At 46.9% G+C, this 21,943-nt stretch overlaps 1 protein-coding gene and 3 long non-coding RNA genes across 11 annotated transcripts; all 4 read left to right on the forward strand.

Moving 5' to 3' along the window:
- The first annotated feature begins 2,709 nt into the window (after positions 1-2,709).
- On the forward strand, positions 2,710-3,450 carry LOC136460019 (uncharacterized). 2 transcript variants are annotated; one of them, XR_010760297.1, is made up of 3 exons: positions 2,710-2,992; positions 3,064-3,267; positions 3,348-3,450. It is a non-coding gene; the product is annotated as an uncharacterized lncRNA (long non-coding RNA). The 2 variants fall into 2 exon arrangements; XR_010760296.1 differs by having other exon boundaries at positions 2,710-2,888.
- A 797-nt stretch (positions 3,451-4,247) lies between these two features.
- Positions 4,248-6,428, forward strand: LOC136460020 (uncharacterized). 2 transcript variants are annotated; one of them, XR_010760298.1, is made up of 3 exons: positions 4,248-4,360; positions 4,449-4,622; positions 5,865-6,428. It is a non-coding gene; the product is annotated as an uncharacterized lncRNA (long non-coding RNA). The 2 variants fall into 2 exon arrangements; XR_010760299.1 differs by having other exon boundaries at positions 4,456-4,622.
- A 749-nt stretch (positions 6,429-7,177) lies between these two features.
- Positions 7,178-8,269, forward strand: LOC136460021 (uncharacterized). 6 transcript variants are annotated; one of them, XR_010760305.1, is made up of 5 exons: positions 7,178-7,273; positions 7,399-7,477; positions 7,541-7,810; positions 7,944-8,143; positions 8,235-8,269. It is a non-coding gene; the product is annotated as an uncharacterized lncRNA (long non-coding RNA). The 6 variants fall into 6 exon arrangements; XR_010760304.1 differs by having other exon boundaries at positions 8,226-8,240; XR_010760302.1 differs by lacking the exon at positions 8,235-8,269 and having other exon boundaries at positions 7,399-7,485; positions 7,944-8,228.
- A 2,320-nt stretch (positions 8,270-10,589) lies between these two features.
- On the forward strand, positions 10,590-11,727 carry LOC136460022 (germin-like protein 1-4). The gene is made up of 2 exons (XM_066459867.1): positions 10,590-10,858; positions 10,946-11,727. The coding sequence occupies exons 1-2, from the start codon at positions 10,702-10,704 to the stop codon at positions 11,515-11,517; spliced, it is 729 nt and encodes a 242-aa protein (XP_066315964.1). The 5' UTR covers positions 10,590-10,701; the 3' UTR covers positions 11,518-11,727.
- The last annotated feature ends 10,216 nt before the right edge of the window (positions 11,728-21,943 follow it).

Raw genomic sequence — 21,943 nt, forward strand, 5'->3', positions numbered from 1 at the left:
TGGTTAGGAACACGGCATTGGCCTCCCTCGTGGCCTCCTTCATGTGCTGCGTGACCTCACTATCTTAGAGTGGCCCCTAGGCGAGCGTCGTCCTAACGAGCTACGCGCTGGGCGTCATCCCATACTGCGGGAGAACACGCGCCATTAGGGATGCCACCCTTCTCGCGTGATACCCCCCATGACATCGGCTCCATGGAGGTCATGGTTCTTCAGGAATGCGATGGCCTCGAGAAGATCACGCATCCTCTTCTAGTCCTTGACGGGTGGTCCCCATGGCCATGACTGCGGAACCTCCTCGATCAAACGCCCAGAGAAGATAGACAAGGGTGCGGTAGGGTTGTCCTTCAGATAGAACCAGTGCGAGTGCCACCCCTTGTTGGATCTAGAGAGCTGGCAGGGCATGTACTCAGTCGCCTGCTACCCCCAGAGGTGGATGCCCGCGCATCCCATCGACACCAGGGTCTCCCGGCCTCTCTCCTTCTTCTTCATCAAGGAGATGGAGAAGAAATATCTCCAGAGCTCTAAGTGGGGCTCGATCCCCAGATACCCCTCGCACATCATGATGAAGGCCGTGATGTGCTGGATTCCGTTGGGGTTCAAGTGCTGTAGCTCGATCTGATAATGGTGCAGTAGACCTTGGAAGAACAGGTGAGGAGGAACCGTGAGTCCGCGCTCATGGAAGAGCACGAAGGAGACGATGTAGCCGTCGGGCGGCGCCGGCCTCTCCTTGCGGCCGGGCACAAGCCACTCCGCCGCATCGATCCTCTCGCGAAGAAGACCATGCTTGACGAGGCCCTCCATATGCGCATAGGTAACATTGGAGCGATGCCATGAATCCATGGAGGATGGAGGTGGCTACGGAGAAGCGAAGGTGGCGGTGGAGGAGCGGAGGCTACAGATCTAGGGCTCCCGCGGCGGACTAGCAAGTACGGCAGATCCGAACTGCGACGGCGGAAAAACAGAGAAGGTAATGCTGCGGTTTTGGTGTGCAGAAACGTGAAGTCACCAAGCTTTTGTGTACGTGATTCTTCTTCTTAGGAGGAAGATGACGGTAATTACGAAAATGCAAAAGAACGATATTTTAGGAATTAATTTTTTGGAAACCGTTGGAGATGATCTTATTTATTTCTCCCGATTCTTTTTTAGAAGATGGAAAACATCATGGTTTTAGAAAAAAAAATATTAGAAACGGTTGGAGATGCTCTAAGCTTAAAGTCTAGCCCTGTGTATGTATTAGCAATTAAAAGAAAAATAATAAAAATCTTAACGCACGTTATTTTGTTTGTTATATGACAAAAAAGGAAGAGAAAAAATAACACGTGAGGAAGATGGCCAGTCACGTTAGGTAGCCTAAAAGAGCACCGGTCCTTCTACGCCTTGCATTACTTTATCATATTATGAATGAACAGCAGTGGAGGTGGAAATAAAATTAAGGCACGCAAAATAACATAATTCACACGTGAGGGACAGAAAATCCCCTAAATCCAAATAATGTATGACAAAAAAAGGTGAAAAACTAAAATCTAAACATGTTTGTAAGAAATAATGGGAAAAAAAGATCATGTACATGTACTTTATCCTCTACTTTATATGGCCAAAAAGGAAAACCAAAAAGGAAAAACATAAAGTTAGGTTGTTTATGGGCAAAAAAGAAAAAAACATTAAGTTATGTTTAGATGGATCTGTAAAATAAATTAATGCTACATTATTATTTAAATCATAATTATTTTATTCTTCATCCATACGAGGAGGGTGGACTGACACAACTATGCAAATAGGATAAGATAGGGGCAACACGAGCTGTTTTAAAAGGTGTCAAGTCAAGGTGCACCGATATATACAGCTGAGGCATCCTAGCGAACAAACGATTTAAACCTTATTCTACACGACCCGATCAAATCGAACGACCACTTGCCCTCTACCTTTATTGTACACTGATAATCCAATTAAAATTTCCATTATATTTAAAATAGCTTTTAGAAACACGTGCGTGTAGCACGTTCATATTTGCGAGTATATAGTAACGTGCAAGTTACTGTTATACAAAAACTTCGAGTTATTAATTAGAACCGGGGATTAAGCCGGGGATCCACGCATATACGTGTCAATCAAAATTAAATTCGCATAAAAACGACCGGCCGGGACGATCACACACGTACGTACGTCGTACGATTGCATTCTCATCGAAACTTGACGTGACAAGCAACGTCTTTTGCGGCTATATATCTCTCTCGACTCTCACATATTAACCCAAACAAGCCGGACATGACTCCAAGAAGGAGACGCCGTCCACGTCGCCCGATTTTTTTTGGCCGTCCGATCCGCGATCGTGTGGCTCAGATCTCTTGAAGCTGATTCTCGTCCGGAGCAGCTTCCCGTCGTCCTCTCCACCTTATTCGAATTCTTCGCGCTCTTATTTACCTTATACGGCTTCTTCTCAGAATCCAGCGAAACGAATATAATACCCAGCTTCGGATTTCCCTTCCCCAAACTTCTGCTTCGTCTTCCCCTTCCTCGCTCTCTCTCGTCCGCTCCCTCCCTCTCCCGATCCCCCTTCCTCGCTCTCTCTCGTCCGCTCCCTCCCTCTCCCGATCTCTCCCGACGCGCGGCCAGGGCGGCCACCGGCGGCAGCAGCGCGGCGAGGCTGCGGTCGCCCTCGTCCTCCTCCTCCACCTCCCCACGACGTGCCGCCCGGCCAAGTGCCGCTGGCTCGCCGCGTTGCCAGGCCGCGCTGCCGCTCCCCGGCCTCTGCCGCGGCACCGCGCGTAGCCGGCGGCGGTGGCTGTCCCCGCCCACGGGGCAGCGTGACCGGGCCCTGCCGGTGGCTGCCCCCCGGCGCCGCATCCTCCTCTAGCCCGCGGCCGTTCGTGTGCTACAGGAAACCCTAGGTCGGGAGCTCCTAGCGCCGAACCCCGCGCCCGACTCCTCTCTCTCGCACGCCGAACCCGCCCCCGGCTCCTTTCTCTCCCTATGGCGTGTGCAGCTAGCTGAGGTCCTCATATGGCTGTATTTCGAATTTATGCCTGTTTTTTTTTAAGATGTACCTCGATTTGTTTCTTGCAGGTTCTGCGCGGCCGACTGAGGCGGCGGTGGAGGCAGACCGGCCATGCCCCAGCGCGGCGCGCGGGCCCCGCCGCGACAGGACGGCCGCCGGCAAGCTCAAACCCTAGGTTCCCTCTCTTTAACTCTCCTCTTGCATGATTTTTCGCTGCATGTGACATTTGGAGCTGGGAATCTTGGTCAAAGGAGACAAATGAGCAAGGCAAGGTCATTTTCAGCCTAGATCTATTGTTGTCTCCTTGTCTTACCAAGCTGCATGCTACTAACGATTGTTTTGCGTTCTGTAGGCTGTGGCCTGATCGGTTCTGTTGGATTTTGAGAGCGGGCAATTATTGTGCCATACATCTGAGCATGTGACCTTCTACCCTGTAGTCCTGGTGGTTTCTGGTTTAGTGTTTGCATTTTGGTCACCTTCAATGATGGATACACTTTTCTCTTCCTGCTACGTTTTACTTTGAGGGAATGGGGTACTGCAGTGATGATTATTGTAGTGTTTGATGCAATGATCATGGGCTATCTTTCCATAGTCTACATCTCCTCCTTCTTTTTCATAACTAATAAGGCTATGCTCATGGGCTATGATGATTCTTCCTTCGTTTTACATCTCTCTGCTATGTCCATAACTCAGGCAATGATCATGGGCTGTAAAATTCTATTTTTTGGCCAGCTGTTCCGTGGTGATTAAAGCCACGGTGGTTGTTCCTGTTTTTTATGCATCTCTTCCTACCTGTTCGAATTTGTGTTGTTTGGAGACACCAGTGAGGGGTAATTTTTATTGGCTATCGAGTCACATACTATTCTGTGGTAATTGAGGCGATGGTGGTTGTTCCTGTTTTTTTATGCATCTCTTCCTACCTGTTCAAATTTGTGTTGTTTGAAGACACCAGTGAGGGGTAATTTTTAGTGCCTATCCAGTATCTCTTAGTTATGAAATCGCAGCTTCTGATAACGCTGCCTGCTCATGATTGCCTTTCGTTTTCCGCTCATGCTTGCTTATGATCATTGTCTGTCATGTCGATACACACATTTGTGCAATCTGAGCTTCTGTTATTTACTGCCTGTGAACTGATACATATATTCTTGGTCTTTCTAGCCTTATGATCCTTGCTTGTGATCGTCGCTTTCTGACGTCAAGTTATATGTTGTTGGCTCTGAGCACATGCCCTATTCCCAATGATTACATCAGTCAAGATTTTGGTTCTCCTGTTCCTTCGAATTTTCGATACATCTTAGTTATTGCACTGGTGTTATGTGAACTCAAGTGGGGTGCATGCGTGCCTGAAGAAGAAGGACAGCAAAGGTCATTATTTTCTTGCTTTGGAAGTTCATCTAATCTTAAGTTTATTTCCAATCTGGTCTAATTTATTTATTCCTGTAAACCGCGTCAGCTTCTAGGGTAGAAGCACCATCCACGTCGCCCTAAATTGTCCCAGCCGTCCAATCTCCTCCACCGATGGCTCAGCTTGTCCCCGCCAGATTTTTTTGAAGCGGCTTCTGACCGGATTCTCTTCGAAGCGGCTGGCTTCTCCTCTGCTCTGTCTCGCTTCTCCGGCTGCCAAAAGGTGATAACACTCTGTTTAGTTCTGTTACTGCTCCTATATGCACCGATATGGCATTCTCTGTTTATATGTGCCCATGGTTCGGTGTATGTGTTAAATTTATAGACGATACAAAGATATATTTTGACGAGGGCTTCATAGTACAGTGTGCATGCTACTAAAAAAACTCTCATTCTAGATGACAAAACAGGTACTTCATATCCTTGAAAGATTATTCTATGACTACCTTTAGTGCCTTGCGGCTAAACCAAAATCAGGTTCCAGCTTTTTGAAAACAAGGTGGTGGTGGAGGTTTTCCCAGTAGCAAAGTGAAAATCCTTAAATGAAACGTGTATGACCTGGAATGTGACAAACTAAATAATTTTTCGCATTTTATAGTTTGTACTAATACTGATTTCATATGATATGTGGTTTGATGTATGCCTTCCATCAGCTTTGTATATTAGTTAGCTGGTATACTTACTACTGCATTCTTCAAATTAAATGTAAGCTGCGTACTATTACACAAGGTTCGATCTGTTCCTGGATTTCAATTTTATAGCATAGAAAAGCTATGAGTTCCGAACGAACTAGGCCTGAATATTTTTCTCGTGTTTTGTGGGTGGCTGAGGGGTTTAGGCAGCAAAGAAGTAACTTCCATACATTGGTAACATCTACCTGATAATGTTTGTTCCTTTCTTGAGAAGATTCTAGGTTTTCTCTACTTATTAGTTTTTACCTTCTTAAGTCACACAGCTTGTCCCTTTGCAAATTATTATGGAGTTGGGTCACTTGCGGGACCGTCATATCTAGATCATAATATAATTTTCCTCCTGCTATTGTATTCCCTGTGGATGTGACCTGTACATGATCTATATCTGCAGAGTATCTCATTTATCGGCTTTGTGGACATTGATTCTGTTTTTTTGGGGGGGTTCTTATTGTAGTGGTGGCTTTTTTTTACAAAAAAAAAAAAACTGAGCATACCGGTTTAGGGTTGAGCACTATTGCCTTTCAAACCTTACGGATTACATTTGTTACGTAACTAATAGGCCGTTGCCTAATTCAAAATTTTGTTGTACAGCCTGTAGCATGATTTCTTTTATTAGTCTAAACTTCGCTCATGAAAGGCAACATTCAGGTGCTTTGTATTTCCTACTGTTTTTGTAGCCTGCTAATAACCACTTTGGTTGTTAACCATCCTTCAATCTGGCCACCATCACCATTCCTTCCTGCTGATCCATTTGTTCTCATGCCTATGATCAGATTCTTCGTACCCATGCTGATCTGCACTACCCAGCTATGATCAAGGTCTTGTGAGAGGCTCGACATTTTCCATCTGTTCTGATTCTGATGTCTTGATACTCCAAGACCTTGAACAAATGATGATTCATGTGTTTTTTAGGCCTCTAAAATTTTTAGAGCTTCCCTTTGCAATCTTCTTAGTCTATGATCTGGCCCTTTGTATTGATTTTACTTTGATTTTCGTCATTTTGTTTAAGAGAAATCGATAACTGGTTTCGATCTAGGCGCCATTATCGTTCCTTCCTACTGATCCATTTGTTGTTATGCCTATGATGTAATCGTTCGTACCCATTTATGATCTACAATATAAGACAATGATCAAGATCTTGTGAGAGACTCGACATTTTTCATCTATTCTAATGTCTAGATACTCCAAGATCTTCATCACGCGATGATTGATATATTTCTGAGGCCTCTAAATTTTTTAAAGGTTTCCTTTGCGATCTTCTTTGCCTATGATCTCGGGCCTTTGCCTTGCAGTCTTCTGTGTTTGGTATACAACAGATCATGCTCTTTCTACGTTCTGCCGAGGTCTTAAGATATATTGCCATTCCTGTTGTCAAGTCTGGGAAACAAAACTCACCTATGTGGTTAGTAGTAGAATGTCTGCAAACCTTCTACCGCAATTGTTAGGTTGTTCCTTCTTTCTATCTTTGTTTTAATAATTTTCCCTTTGTTCCCAGTTTTTCGCATTGGTGTTTGACATAGCACATATGACAAAGCTTCGGACTCTGATGCCTCCTATTTGTTTACTATGCTACAGCTACAGCCAAAATCATGAATTGGCTGCTTCTAGCCTTTCACTGTATGCTGTGGACACGTCTATCTTTCGGAGGTTGATTTAGGTTTTGACTGTACTACAAAAATAGTCAGTGACCCAAATAATGATCTTATTCAACTAACTTTAGTTTATTTGTGGTCTTATGCTTCTTTCAACTGACATATATCATACATCATCTATGTGAATTCTATAAAATTATAGTATAACATGGATTAATTTTTTTAATCTTAGCACCTGCAATGAACTATGAGTTTATGCAGGTTGACAACTTAATATCGACTAGGCTTCTCCAACTGTGTTTTGATCCACGAAAAAAAAAGCGAAACCTATTGCCATGTAGTGGAGTTTAGGATGGCTGTCATGCCAACCTGATGCCGCTTGCTGCTTCCTGTTGATCTGGATCATTCAAACCCAGCTACATCGCCTTTTAATTAAGATTTGCAGACTTTGAAACATGTTCTGAAGTTTTTTTTTTCCTAAACAGACTCGGGCAGCGCCTGTGTATTTTTGTTTCCCAACTAATAGTGCTATTTCTCCTTCAATCTGATTCTGCACATCATTAGCTGGTTACAGAGACTGTTTCCCTCAGGTAAAATTTGTCATGTTTGTAATTGGTAGTTAGCACAGGCCTTGGTTCTTCTTATGTTGCTAATTTACTCTTGTTTCTCTCTCTCTTTGCTGATTACCTGGCTATGGGGTGCTTCTGATGCTTAGATCGTCTATGCATTGTGATGGTCTGTAAAGACTCAGGCATACAATCCTATGGGATATAATCTATGAAGGCTTAAACATGGTTGCCCTGTCAGACTGCCATCTGCCTACATTTATGACTGATGTGATATTCCTTTGCTTCAAGTTCTGTAGGCTGCCGGTAGATATGTAGTTGCTGGACCACCTGCCAGAAAAGAAGAGATCAGCATGTGTGCTGCCATTTCACCGATTGCTGCTGTAGCAACATCTCGATATTCTAACTTCCCTTTCTTACTTTGGTCCGTTTGCTTGATTCCCATTACCTGTCCACATCTCCTTTTTATTTGTTTTGCAAGGATGTACTGGTCCAGGTCCATGTTTGGGGTCTTGCTTATACTATACCACACCATGTAGCTGTGATATTGCCTAGGCAAAGGTTAGACACCTCCCTATCCACTTTGCCATCTCATCCTCTTTGTTTGACCCCTTTAGTATTATATTATGGTTTGCTCGATTATAGCTGTGTTTGCTTGGTATTGCACTAAACCTCTTGTTGGGTTTACTTTCAGCCTGCACATGTACAACGTGAACGCCAATGCAGCCGGCTAACTTGGTAAGCTCTCCTGTTCCTTTTGTTTAGTCCGATGTCCAAATTATGCATGTCCAGTTAGTAGAGACTATTTTATTTGGCCTTGCCATGTAGCGATGAAATAGTAATTTCCTACCGATTCAATCATCACCTAGGATTCCGAAACGATCTGTTGTTTTGGTGAGTCTTTTTTTTACAGTTTATTTTACATTTCGATTCATGCATCTGTGACATTTATTTATGCTCGAGTTAACCTCTTCAGCCATATCAGGTTACTGCCTGTTTTTAGACTGCTTTTACTTGCCTTCTCAATGCGCACATATGCCTCCAGGACCTGGTAAATTTCTGAAGTGTCAAACTGAATCTCCTTATGCCTCACAAACCACAGAGAGCTAACAAAACCAAATCTGCATACAGATTCATCCACCTAGGAAGCTTTTGTCTCCACAGATAGTGACCTCTGAGACCGAGAAGCGAGATGCTAGCAAGGTCATCACCGAGTGCTTGACCTACAATGTTTAATTACCTGAAATTGTCACCGTGTCTATAAAATATGTGTCATGAACCCTAATGTATAAAGCTTGCAAGTGTCATCAACTGTTATGTTAGCTCTACAGACCGGACCTGTGCATCTAAGGTGCACCATTACCACGCTTAGCACATCTATGTAAAATATATGTACATACCATCCTCATGCTACGACCATGAGTAATTGTCGTGTCGGTTACTAAAAATTAGATGATTGTTTAATCCTGCGCTGCATCTTTGGTTGGATAACCGACGCGCGCAATGGCGCGCGCAACATACTAGTGCATCACACCTAGCGCGCGCCCAGCTCTGTACGACTGTACGTACGTAGGAGTACGTATATACGGACCCGTCGTCGTCGTCGCGCGCACTCCATTCGATCCATTAAGTGGTCACGTATGTACTGTTTATTAAGCTGCAGGCCTGTTTGTTTTGCTGAAAAAATAAGCTGAAATACTGTTCCGACTGATTTGTTATGAGAGAAAAATACAGTTCCAGCTGAAAAACAAGTTGAAAAGTACGTATTATCACTACGGGAAATTGGCACTTTGCCGAGTGTCAGCGGCACTTGGCAAAGCCCGAAATACACTCGACAAAGGCTTTACCGAGTGCCGCACTTGACAAAGGGCACTCGACAAAGAATTAATCGGTAAAGAAGCCTTTGCCGAGAGCTTTTTATCGGGCACTCGGCAAAGCCTTTGCCGAGTGCTGAAAAAGCACTCAGCAAAGCCTTTGCCGAGTGCCGAAAAAGCACTCGGCAAAGATTTACACTCGGCAAAATAAAAATATGAAAAAAAAAACCCAAAAATAATAGAAAAAAAAAATTCGGGGAAGGCCGCCACCGGCCTACACCCGTCCGTCCAGCGTCACTGGCCATCGAAGTCGCTGCATTTTTTGCGCAAAATCCGCGGCTAACGCGGCCGGTGGGATTCGAACTCACGACCTCTCCCTCGCGTGTTTGCTACTCTACCACTGCACTACACTGTCACTTGTCTAAATTCCGTTATCTATCCTCATATATTATACTAAATCGACAGTAAATTGCTTGTTTGAGGCCCTAAACGAATTTAAATCAAAAAGTGGTCAACTACAAAGTTTCATAACTTTTCGAGATCTACAATTTTTATTTAGGAAGTTTTTTTCATCCGAGGTCATTTGAAAAATTCGAATTTTAAATTTGAGAGATTCAAACGTAGTTTTGCATGATAAGATGATTTCAAATCAAAATGTTGTCAACTACATAGTTTCATAACTTTTGGAGATCTACAATTTTCGTTTATGAAGTTTTTCCATCCGAGGTCTTTTGAAAAATTCAAAATTTAAAATTTTTAAATTCAAACGCCGTTTTTGCATGACAAGATGGTTTCAAATCAAAATGTTGCCAACTACAAAATTTCATAACTTCTCAAGATCTACAAACTTTATTTTGGTCATTTGTTCATCTGACATAGTGGTGGTAACATTATTCATAAATCTTATATATCTCTCTTCTACTTTCATGAAACTAATGAGACATATGAGAGAGATGTAGATTTTATGAACAACGTTATTGTCGTTTTGTCAAATGAAGAAATGACCAAAATAAACTTTGTAGATCTTGAGAAGTTATGCAACTTTGTAGTTGAAAAGTTTTTCATTTAAATTCATTTCGGGCCTCAAAAATTGCTTTGAAAAAATAATTTGCCGAGGGCCAACAAAAATGCACACGGCAAAATACCTCTTTGCCGAGTGCCAAAAAAAGACACTCGGCAAAGACGCATTTTACCGAGTGCCAAAAAAATGGCACTCGGCAAAATACATCTTTGCCGAGTGCCAAAAAAAAGGCACTCGGTAAAGACGCATTTTGCCGAGTGCCGAAAAAAACACTCGGCAAAGCCATCTTTGCTGAGTGCCGAAAAAAACACTCGACAAAGCCGTCTTTGCCGAGTGCCCGATAAAATACACTCGGCAAAGCTTTCGGCACTCGGCAAAGTGCCAGTTTCTGGTAGTGTATTAGACAAGCGAACAGGGCCATAATCCAACTCGCTCTGCCTGTTGCATACATAAATAGCAGCTCTCTACCCCTTCTTTTCCATCAAAACAAAAACCTAAAGTTTCCTTACGCCCTTAACAACTACTCCAGCTACTACAGCTCACACTAACTCACGTGTAGTATACACAGCTAACTGTGCCAGCTTCAGCTAGCTACAAAAAACATCGTCACGAGAAACATGGCTCTGATGAAGAAGCTCAAGCTCCCCGCCCTTCTCCTCGGCGCCTGCTTCGCCGTCGTCGGCCTCCTCGTGATCGCCGCCCCTGCAGTGCTCGCCGGCGACCCCGACATGCTCCAGGACATCTGCGTCGCCGACTACAAATCCCTCAAGGGGCGTAAGTGACCACCCCATGCATGCATTGCTAGAATTTTCCTTTATTGATCATCTGATCTCTCGCTGTCTCGCATATATGTACATCCAGTGCTGCGTGTGAACGGGTTTCCGTGCAAGCCGGAGGCGAACGTGACGGCGGACGACTTCTTCTTCGGCGGTCTAGCAACGGCGGCGGACGTGTACACGGGCAACCCGACGGGGTCGGCGGTGACGGCGGCGGACGTGTCGGCGGTCCCCGGGCTCAACACGCTGCGCGTATCGATGGCGCGCACCGACTACGCGCCGTGGGGCGGCGTGTCCGCACCGCACGCGCACCCGCGCGCCACGGAGATCCTCTTCGTCGCTGAGGGCACCCTGGAGGTGAGCTTCGTGGCCACCGCCGCGGGCGCGGGGGGCGGCGGGCGGCTCTTCACCCGCAACTTGAACAGGGGCGAGGTGTTTGTCTTCCCGCGCGGCGTCCTGCACTTCCAGCGCAGCGTCGGCGCTGCGCCCGCCGTGGCGATCTCCGCGTTCGACAGCCAGATGCCCGGCACGCAGGCGGACGCCGCCGCGCTGTTCGGCGCCGCGCCACCGCTGCCCACCGACGTGCTGGCGCGGGCGTTCCAGACTGACGCCGGGGTCGTGGACGGCATCAAGTCCAACTTCTCCCCGCCCAAGTAGGGCACACGTACAGTGGTTAGTACATACATGCATGGCTCCAATTAGTAATCATTGCAACGAGTGATGATGATTACATTGTTGCAAGGACACGTACGTGTGGTTACCTTACCCGACGTGCTAAATCTGATGACGCTTTTTTATCTGGTTTGCTTCCCTTTATTTGGTGTACGGTGTGCTTGGACAGCTTTGGTACTCCATCATATAATGTGATGTAACCCCCTTCTTCTATATGTAAATCAACAAAACCTTTGACTTATCTTCAATTGGATGTGGGATTGCAATTCACAACCTCGACTTGTATCATATCTTCTCTCGTCGAGCTAGCTTCCACTATGTAAAAAAAACAAATAGCAGACACCGGCTCTTAGTGATGCGAAATCAAAATCGAGGCACATCTATGATATGTGATCATAGACACGTGTAGCCAAAACACGTCTCTGATATGTTGGCTCCTAGAAAATAGGTCTTCGAAAGACATATATCACGGACGCGGATTAAGAAAACACGTCTATGATGTGTCACTAAAAGTCTGAAATGCGTCTATAGTATAGGTTACTTACCCTTAGACGCGTAAACCAAATCCATGTCCTTGGCTCAACACCACGGACCCGAAAAAATAGTTCACTCCAACCAATTCTTGTGTACCCTAGGCTCTACTCAAATTAGCCTCATGGCTATTTCAAGTGTAAGTTGAGATTCTTCTAGATCAATATTACTACCTAGTTCGCATGATTTTCCATAATATGTGTGTCGGTGACGGTACCAAGATATGCCTTCCTGTCACTACACAACTGCAGACGCCCTCTTTGCCGAGTGCTGGGGGCACTCGGCAAAGCCAGCCAAGCACTCGGCAAAGGCTTTGCCGAGTGCCGCACTCGGCAAAGGTCTCTCGGCAAAGATTTTGTCGGCAAAATTTTCTTTGCCGAGTGCCAAAAATCGACACTCGGTAAAGTCTTTGCCGAGTACCAAGCCCACACTCGGCAAAAAAATAACTGCCGTCAACATTTGACGCCGGCTTTGCCGAGTGCCTAGGGACTGGCACTCGGCAAAATTTGAATGTTTGCCGAGAGCCAGGGCTGAGCACTCGGCAAAGAAACAATTTTTTTTAAAAAAAAATCTTTTTAAAAATAGTCTTTGCCGAGTGGTACCATCTGGCACTCGGCAAAATTGACCTCGTTGCCGAGTGCCAGGTTGTGGCACTCGGCAAAATTGACCTCTTTGCCGAGTGCCAGGTTGTGGCACTCGGCAAAACTGGGAAAGTGGCTGTTTTTGCAGCATTTTTTCCCAGCTTTGCCGAGTGCCACAGCCCTGGCACTCGGCAAAGACTTCTTTGCCGAGTGTTGGCACTCAGCAAAGCTGGGAAATTTGCAATTTTTTTTGTTTGTTGCTTTCCTTCGAAAGCAAACACGCAAAACTCATATATAATACATGAGACAGCACACAGGCATTTAACATCACACAAAACGCATACATAATCCATAATACATCACAAGCACATCCAACATCCATCACAAGCACATCCTCCTGCATAATCCATCACACGCACATCCAATGTGCAAATCCATGGCAACATATAAGAAGTCTTCATCCAACACAAGTCCTAGATCAAGAAAAGTCAATAAAACATGAAGGGGCACCACCTACTGCCACTGATCCCAATGGGAGCCTGAAGGGGCACCTCCGTGCGGTGGTGGACCTGTCCAGCCGGGGTGTGTGTGCTGAGGCGAAGGAGTCGGATTCGAACCCGACGACTGTTGCACAAAGGAGAATTGAATTCATTAGTATCTACACAAGCTAAAGGACTTGATCAACCATATATATATACTCACCGGAGTGCCTAGAGCCAAAGGAGTAGGAGGCACAACTGGAGCGAGCAGCGACTGGGGCACCACCACACCCGGGAGAGCGGTGTCGAGGCTCGACATGAATGAGAACATGTCATGCATCCTCTGCGCCTCGGCCGCCCTCTAGGCCCTCAGGACCTCCCACTCGGCCCTCTCGGCCTCCCTCTGGGCCCTCTCCCTCTCCCTCTCGACCCTCTCGGCCTCCCTCTCGGCCTCCATCCTCTCCACAGTGGCCTACAATATTCAATCACCAACGTTTAAACAATGCAAATGCAAGGTACATGTGTAAAAGTAATGAACGGCGAATGAAATAGAACTAACCTGGAGTGCCGCCATCTGCTGCAATGTGCTCACCTGCCGAGGTCGAATGGGGACGGAGGAGCTCGTGCTCTGTGCTTGGATCTGGATGAGGTTGGGCACAGAGGTCGAGTCGACCATGTTGGAGGCCATCCAGTACCGGCCGTGCTGCTTCCCTCCTCCGAGCCTCATCACGAGGTCAGTATCAAGGGGCTGGGTGGTGGGGTCGAAGTCCTCCCCATGCCGCTCGCGGGCCGCCGAGGCGTAGTCGGTGAGCTTACTGTGGACGCTCGTGTTGCTGTACGCCTCGGGCCCGTCCTCCGGGTTGTAGACGGTGTCCGGGGTTGTCGCCTTGCCCTTGTGTGCCATGGCGTACGCCATGAACTCGTTGCATTCCTGGCCATCATGCGACTAGGACTGCGAGGAAAACACAAAGACGATTAGAAGTAATGAGAATTGAGCGTTAGAACAAATAAATAAATAAGTGCGTAGCGTGTACCCAGGCCTGGGCGTACGAACTGAGGGGCCGGTTGCCTTGGTGGTGCGCCGGCCGACCCATCTGCAGGCGGCACTCCCGACGGAGGGCGTGCCTCTCCCTCCACTCATCGGAGACCCACTTGTCCACGATGGCCGCCCAACAGTCTCTGTGCCTGGCGCACCAAGAAGGACACATCTACATGCCATCAAGTATTGTATTAGAAATGTTAGAATATAAAATGAAGGCTACCTATTCTTCATGGAATGAGTCAGTAACAATGTTTTATAACTTACTGTGAGGTACTGCTCCCTGGTGAGTGTCATGGTCCTGGCCTCGCTCTTCCCTGGGTACCGACCAAGGGCGTCGCACGAGTGGTTGATGTGGCACTATAGCCTCACCTCGTAGTACAGGTCCGTGACTCGGCCCCTGCATGCCCTGTCCTGCACCTTCGTCACCCAGGCAGGGTCATGCCCCTCCTCCAATGTGAAGAAGTCCTGCATACAGACATCATGTGTCCTTTCATTATTTCAAGAACGTCTAATGATTCCATAGTATTGAGCAATGTAGTGTGATGTAGACTCACCCAGAACTCACGCCTGATCCGCTCCTGTACGGTGCCATACACGGCGTCACGGCGGAGTTGAAGTGGTCCCACGTCTAGGGAGGCGACTCAACCTGGGCGTGGGTGACCAAACCAGGGTAGTGCAGGTGGATCAGGCTGCCGAGGATCCCATTGCACTACCGATGATCGCCCCGGACACAAGTTCCTAGTTCCTACAGGAGTCAGTAAGAAGAATTGTTAGTCCGCAGTTCGGTTTTCAGCATATGAACAAGAAGAGATGCAAAATGAACGGATACTTACTTGTCACCCTTGGGACGAATCACCGGCCTCCTCTGAAACGGGATCGGCCGTGTCGGGAGCTGCGAGGACCCGTGCAAGTACGGTGCCGATGAGGTGCTCGAAGTGGAACCCCCTGCCACCCCCTAGAGGAAGTGTCACCCCCCGCCACCCCCCAGAGGAAGTGTCACCCCCTCCTGTCTAGGGGCCAGCTGCTGGTCCTCGTCGTCAGTGGTCGTCGTCCGGTCCTCCTCGGGCGGGGGGACGGCTGACGACTGCACCGCCCTCCTCGGACGGCCGTGGGGGCGGCGGGCTGGACGGCTCCTCGCCGACGCCTCCGCCTCCGCCTCCTGAGTCGTCCTCGTGTAGAGCGAGTTGTAGGTCCGGGTCCACCTTCCGCCTGGCATTTTGTCGAGTGCCTGCAAATACAAAGAGTAAACCAGTTAGCACAATATAGACAAATATAGAGATGCAAAATGAACGAAACATAACTAGAAAATAATAATAATATAGTATTACATGAATTAGAAATAATCTTCAGGATCGGCAGCGGCCGGATCATAAGTGTCGTCATCACTAACAATATTGTCTAACATTTCCGCCTCATCTCCATCGTTGTCATTAATGGCAATGCCAAACCGTAATCGCTCAAGCAGTGCTAAGTCTTTGGCATTTTGCACCTCTTCTCCATCGTCCTCATCTCCATCATCCTCATCAATGTCATTGTCTACTTCCATGCCCATTAGCGAAAACATGTCTATGTGAAACATGCCATCTAGCCCCTCGGGTTGATAGAACTCCCCTGTATATGTGTTTGGGTCAAAGTTGTAATCCTCATCGTTTGGGACAGGCACTTTGCCATGCGGTGATACCAACCGCGCAAGGTACCAACCCTCAAGAGTGGGATCTTTTTGGCACGCCCATGGAAGATAATAAACTTGCGTGGCCTGTTGAGCCACAATATAGACATCGTCTCCTTGATAGAGGGAATCTTGTCGAATTTCAACTTGTCCAATCTCAGGGGCTCTTCTCGTGACATTGGGATCGAACCAATGGCATTTGAATACGACTAGCTTATGACCTCCATAAAGCTCAAAGTTGAGCTCGTATATTTCTTCGACTATGCCGTAGTAGTTGCGGTCATCGGTGCCGGGCGTACGAACTCTAGTATTCATGGTTTTTCGATTGGGCCGACTGAGCTCGTGGCTTCTTGTGTGGAAGCGATAGCCATTCACATCATATACGGTGAATGACTTGACCCTATAGGGGAAGCCTTTGACAACCTGTTTCAACTCTTCATCCATTTCTACATCCGTGCGTGCCTGTAAGGTGAGGGCGGATAGATTATTACTCGCTCGTAGGAGCAAAGTGGGATGTCACAGATGGAACGATGTAAATTGGATGGTACCTTCTTTTCGAACCATGAAATGAAATCGGGCACACCACCTTTGAGAAGACTATCTTGTTCTTGAGGGGAAGGATCCCTATTTCCTATCCAGTATGTATTCAGAAATTCCCTAAAAAAGCAAGAGACAAGGGGGTTGGATAGATAGACGATAGTGACGGTGTATGTAACAAGCTCATTGAGAACTTACTGCACATAAGGGTTCACTTCATCAAGGTTCAACAACACATACAACATGATAGTACGCCACTCATCATTCTGTAAGGTCTTGGTGCTCGAAGCGCTTGCCCTGCCAAGTTGACCTTTGAAAAGGCTGAGATTTGATGACCTCTCGTTGGTGTTGTAACGAGGGATTGGATTGTGCACGCTGGGAAGGCTATCCTTATAGTATGATATTGTGAAGTTTGACACCTCCTCAAGAATGAATGCCTCTGCCATGGATGCCTCAATTCTGGCTTTATTTCTACACTTTTTTCTGAAGAACCTTTAGATATCTCTCGATTGGATAGCACCAACGGGCTTGCACGGGCCCCCCCATTCGTGCCTTGTGAGGCAGGTGCAAAATCAGATGCTGCATTGAGAGGAAGAAGCCGGGTGGGAAGATCTTCTCCATCTTACAGAGCAACACAGGTGCCACTTTCTCTAAGTCATCAATCACGGCCCGATATAGCTCCTTAGCACAAAGCTGGCAGAAGAAATAGCTCAACTCTACCAGGACACGCCACACATGCTCGGGGACGAAACCTCTGGTCATCGCTGGAAGGAGCCACTCAATCCATATGTGGAAGTCATGACTCTTCATCCCTAACACTCGGCAAGTGGACACGTTCACTCCCCTCCTCAGATTCGCCGCATACCCATCAGGAAACATTAACGACTGAACCCATTGACATACTTCCCTCCTTTGGTCCTTCTTCAAAACAAAATCGACCGAAGTCCTTTTCCATTTCTTGCCAGGCGCGGGAGTCTTCATCACTTGCTTTGGTCTATCGCACAGTGCTACCAGGTCCACTCTTGCCTTAACATTGTCCTTTGACTTTTCTGTGTCCATGAGTGTTCCCCAAAGCGCCTCGGCGATATTCTTCTCTGTGTGCATTAAATCAATGTTGTGTGGAAGAAGAAGATCATTGAAATAGGGAAGCCTAGTCAAGCCCGATTTATGAGTCCACATGTGGTACTGACCATATCCATCAAAACGACCTTTCTCTTTATCAACTTTGAGAGCCTCTATCTCAGTGCGGATCTCGGCAGCAGTCATCATCTGAGGTGCAGGATCGGTGACTTCAACACCTTTTGTGAAGTTTTTGATGTCTCGTCTGAATGGATGGTCAAGGGGGAGGAACTGACGATGTTGGTCGAATGAAGAAAACTTACCACCACTCTTCAGCCAAGTGAACCTCACACCTGCCTTGCATATTGGGCATGGGAACTTCCCATGAACACACCACCCATAGAATAGGCCATACGCCAGGAAGTCATGCAGGGAGTAGTGGTACCACACATGCATTGTGAAGTTTCTCTTTGTAGCTCGGTCGTATGTCAGTACCCCCTTTTCCCAAGCATCGATCGAATCATCGAACACAGGCTCCATGAACACACTCATATTGTTCATCAGATGTCCAGGAATTATCAGCGACAAAAATACGTTCTTGGGTTGAAAGATGACACCGGGGGGAGATTCAGGGGTATCACGAACATGGGCCAACAAGTGTATGGGGCCGCGGACAATCCATATGGGTTGAACCCATCTGTTGCCAACGCTACACGTACATTGCGAGCCTCCTCAGCTTTAACACGATGTATGCCATCGAAATGGGTCCAAGCGTCGCCATCCGATGGGTGTACCATCTTGTTCGGATTGTACCTTTTGCCATTTTTGTGCCATGTCATCTATTTCGCGGACTCCTCTGTCATGTACAGTCGTTGGATCCTTGGTATGAAAGGAAGGTACCGTAGGACCTTCGTAGGGATACTCAGCTGTTCCTTCTTGCCATCACTAGTGTCGACCTCCAGGTACCTAGAGGATTTGCACTTTGGACAGTGCGTTGCTCCCTCGTGATCTTTCCTAAAAAGGACGCATCCATTCGGACAAGCATGGATCTGCTCATACGGCATCTTAAGTGCACGAAGAAGTTTCTGTGACTCCTACAAGTTCTTCGGCAGGATGTGATCCTCCGGAAGCAGGGATCCAAAAACTACCAACATACCATCGAAGTTGTCCCGACTCATGCTAAACTACGACTTCAACCCCATGATGCGTCCAATTGCATCCAGCTGCGATACCGTTGTCTTTTTGTGCAAGGGCTTCTATGCTGAAGACAGCATATAATAGAACGTCTTTGCGCTTTCCTCTGGCTTCTCCTCCAATCCTTCACCGAACCGTGCCTGCTGAATGTTATCCATCCAGTCTGCTACCCCGCCATCTCCATCATAATCATCAAGATGCTGTCTCACCACCTCCTCTCTAATACGATCGGCTTCACCATGGTGGATCCAGCGGGTATAGTTTGCCGTGAATCCATACTTGATAAGATCTTCCCCCACGAGCCTCTTAATTTTTCTTTTCTTGTTCCCACATCTGCTGCATGGACACGGCATCCGGGTTGACCCTTTAGCAACCTCACCAAATGCATGCTCCAGGAAAGCATTGGTCTTGGTCATCCATTCTAGGGTCATACTTGCGTGGCCCGTGTACATCCACTCACGGTTATCCATCCTCTGGCACATGCATATGTAAGCGAGTAATAAAAACTATAGGTAAATCCACAAGGCGTTTCTACTATACATCTAATAGGTGAAGGATAGGTCCTAATCCCACTCGAGGATGCGTAGATGAGGTTGGCTTCCATGGTCCGCTCCTATCCAAGATAGAATTTCGGTAGCACCTCCCCGCTGTTCTCTCGATACACGTCCTGGTAGGGAGATTGTGTATCAGGAGAACAACGAGGAGGTGGTGCCGAAACTCTGTCTCGAACAGGAGTGGGCCACGGAAACCAACCCATCTACGTATCCGCGGGCTGTCCAAAAAACATAGACAATCCGAAACAGGTATAGAATTTGGTATGCAAAGATCTACATACCAACGACCGTATCTCTTTCGGACGGGAGACGCCTAACTGGGGTCACACGAGATGCAAGTATGCAAGATGGGTTATACCTAGGGTGTCGGTGAGGTCAGGCTAGTGGGGCGGTGGCGAGTCACTGCAGTGGCGAGGCGACGCGGTGCAGGCAGAACCGCAACGCCAATGAAGACGATCGGGGTCACCGAGTGCCTCCCAACAGTCCTCGTCCTGCAAAGAAAAGATAAATGGTTAGACTCCATTAAAAATTTCGGCAGCACCTCCCCTGCACAGAGAGGTTCCCAAAACCTGCAGAAAACATTAGCACGAAGGCCAACAACCACATGTATACCAAACATAGGCACGAAGGCCATCAACCACATACATACAACAATAACTACTACTAACACTAAAACTATGAACAACAACTACAACTACTACTGTCACTACGACTTACTAACTAATACTAGCACTACTAATTAACTACTACTACTAACACTACTACTTACTAACTAATACTAACATTAGGGCATACCTTGTCAGCGAGAATGCGAAGACCGAGGGCCAGCGACGACAACGGGGACGACCGCTACGGCGTGAGGGTCGACGAACCGAGGCGGCACCTTTCTTCTCCTCTTCTCCTCTTCTCCCCTTCTCCTTCTCTCCTCCCTTCTCTTTCTTCTTCTTCCTCCTCCCCTTCTTCTCCTTCCTGCTTTCCTTCCTCCTCTTCCTCCTACCTCCTCCTCCTTCCTACAGTGGGCGCACGGGCGCGGCGGGCGCGGGGCTGAGGCGCGCGGGCGCGCGGGCCGGGGAGCCGGCGAGGCGGGCGCGCGGGGAGCCGGCGGCTCCGGCGGCAGCGACGCAGCGGCTACGACGCGGCGGTGGGGCGGCTACGACGCGCGTGTGTGTGCGTGTCTAGTGTCTGCGTGGTGTGTGTTGTGTCCGGGTTTTTTTTTATATTTCAAACCTCTTTGCCGAGTGCCAGATCCGGGGCACTCGGCAAAGAAAGTATTTTGCCGAGTGCCCCCGATCTGGCACTCGGCGAAATAAAAAATTAAAAAAAATCCTATCCTGGCTTTGCCGAGTGCCTAGGGCTAGCACTCGGCAAAATATTCACTTTGCCGAGTGCCAAACCTTGGCACTCGGCAAAATAATTTTTTTTTTTGTTTTTTGCCACTAATTTTTTTTCTTAGATTTGTATCTGTACCATGAACAATATGTTCAAATTTGGCACAATTTCATTGTTGTTTGCTATATTTCTTCACTTTATTTCGTTTTCTTGTAATTTTCCGTAAAATATAGGTTTGAACTGCAGGTGCATCGAATAATAGTTTTGATCTATTCCAAAAATGTTATTCTTGTTTGTTAGTGTCACTTTATGCTAAATCTAGAAACTGTCTCCAAATTTCGATCAACGTGCTCACGGGGCAACGTCGCGAACTTGCGTGCGAGTGGTTATTTAATTCTATAAAATTCAAACGAATCCCGAAAATCATGAAACTTGGCGAGATGTCGTGATATCACATGCATATGCGGTGGTAAAAATTTGAAAACGTTTGGAGAACGTCATCACGTATGGTGTTCACAAACCAGGATAAGAAACTGTCTCCAAATTTCGATCAACGTGCTCACGGGGCAACGTCGCGAACTTACGTGCGAGTGGTTATTTAATTCTATAAAATTCAAACGAATCCCGAAAATCATGAAACTTGGCGAGATGTCGTGATATCACATGCATATGCGGTGGTAAAAATTTGAAAACGTTTGGAGGACGTCATCACATATGGTGTTCACAAATTTTTACCACCGTATATGCATGTGATATCACGACATCTCGCCAAGTTTCATGATTTTCGGGATTCGTTTGAATTTTATAGAATTAAATAACCACTCGCACGCAAGTTCGCGACGTTGCCCCGTGAGCACGTTGATCGAAATTTGGAGACAGTTCCTAGATTTAGCATAAAGTGACACTAACAAACAAGAATAACATTTTTGGAATGAATCAAAACTATTATTCGATGCACCTGCAGTTCAAACCTACATTTTCCGAAAAATTGCAAGAAAACGAAATAAAGTGAAGAAATATAGCAAACAGCAATGAAATTGTGCCAAATTTGAACATGTTGTTCATGGTACAAATACAAATCTAAGAAAAAAAGTTGGTGGCAAAAAACAAAAAAAAAATATTTTGCCGAGTGCTAAGGTTTGGCACTCGGCAAAGTGAATATTTTGCCGAGTGCTAGCCCTAGGCACTCGGCAAAGCCAATATTTTGCCGAGTGCCAAACAGAAGGCACTCGGCAAAGAGGCCGGCGTTGGGTACCGTTATCCCCGGGCGCCTCTTTGCCGAGTGCCCAAATTTGCCGAGTGTCTGGCACTGGGCAAAGTTTGGCTTTGCCGAGTGCCTTATTTTGCCGAGTGCCAGACACTCGGCAAAGCCCTATTTACCGAGTGCCAAGTTTCGCCGAGTACGGCACTCGGCAAAGGTGGCATTTGCCGAGTGC

Source organism: Miscanthus floridulus, chromosome 6, assembly GCF_019320115.1.
Source record: "Miscanthus floridulus cultivar M001 chromosome 6, ASM1932011v1, whole genome shotgun sequence".
NCBI lineage: Eukaryota > Viridiplantae > Streptophyta > Magnoliopsida > Poales > Poaceae > Miscanthus > Miscanthus floridulus.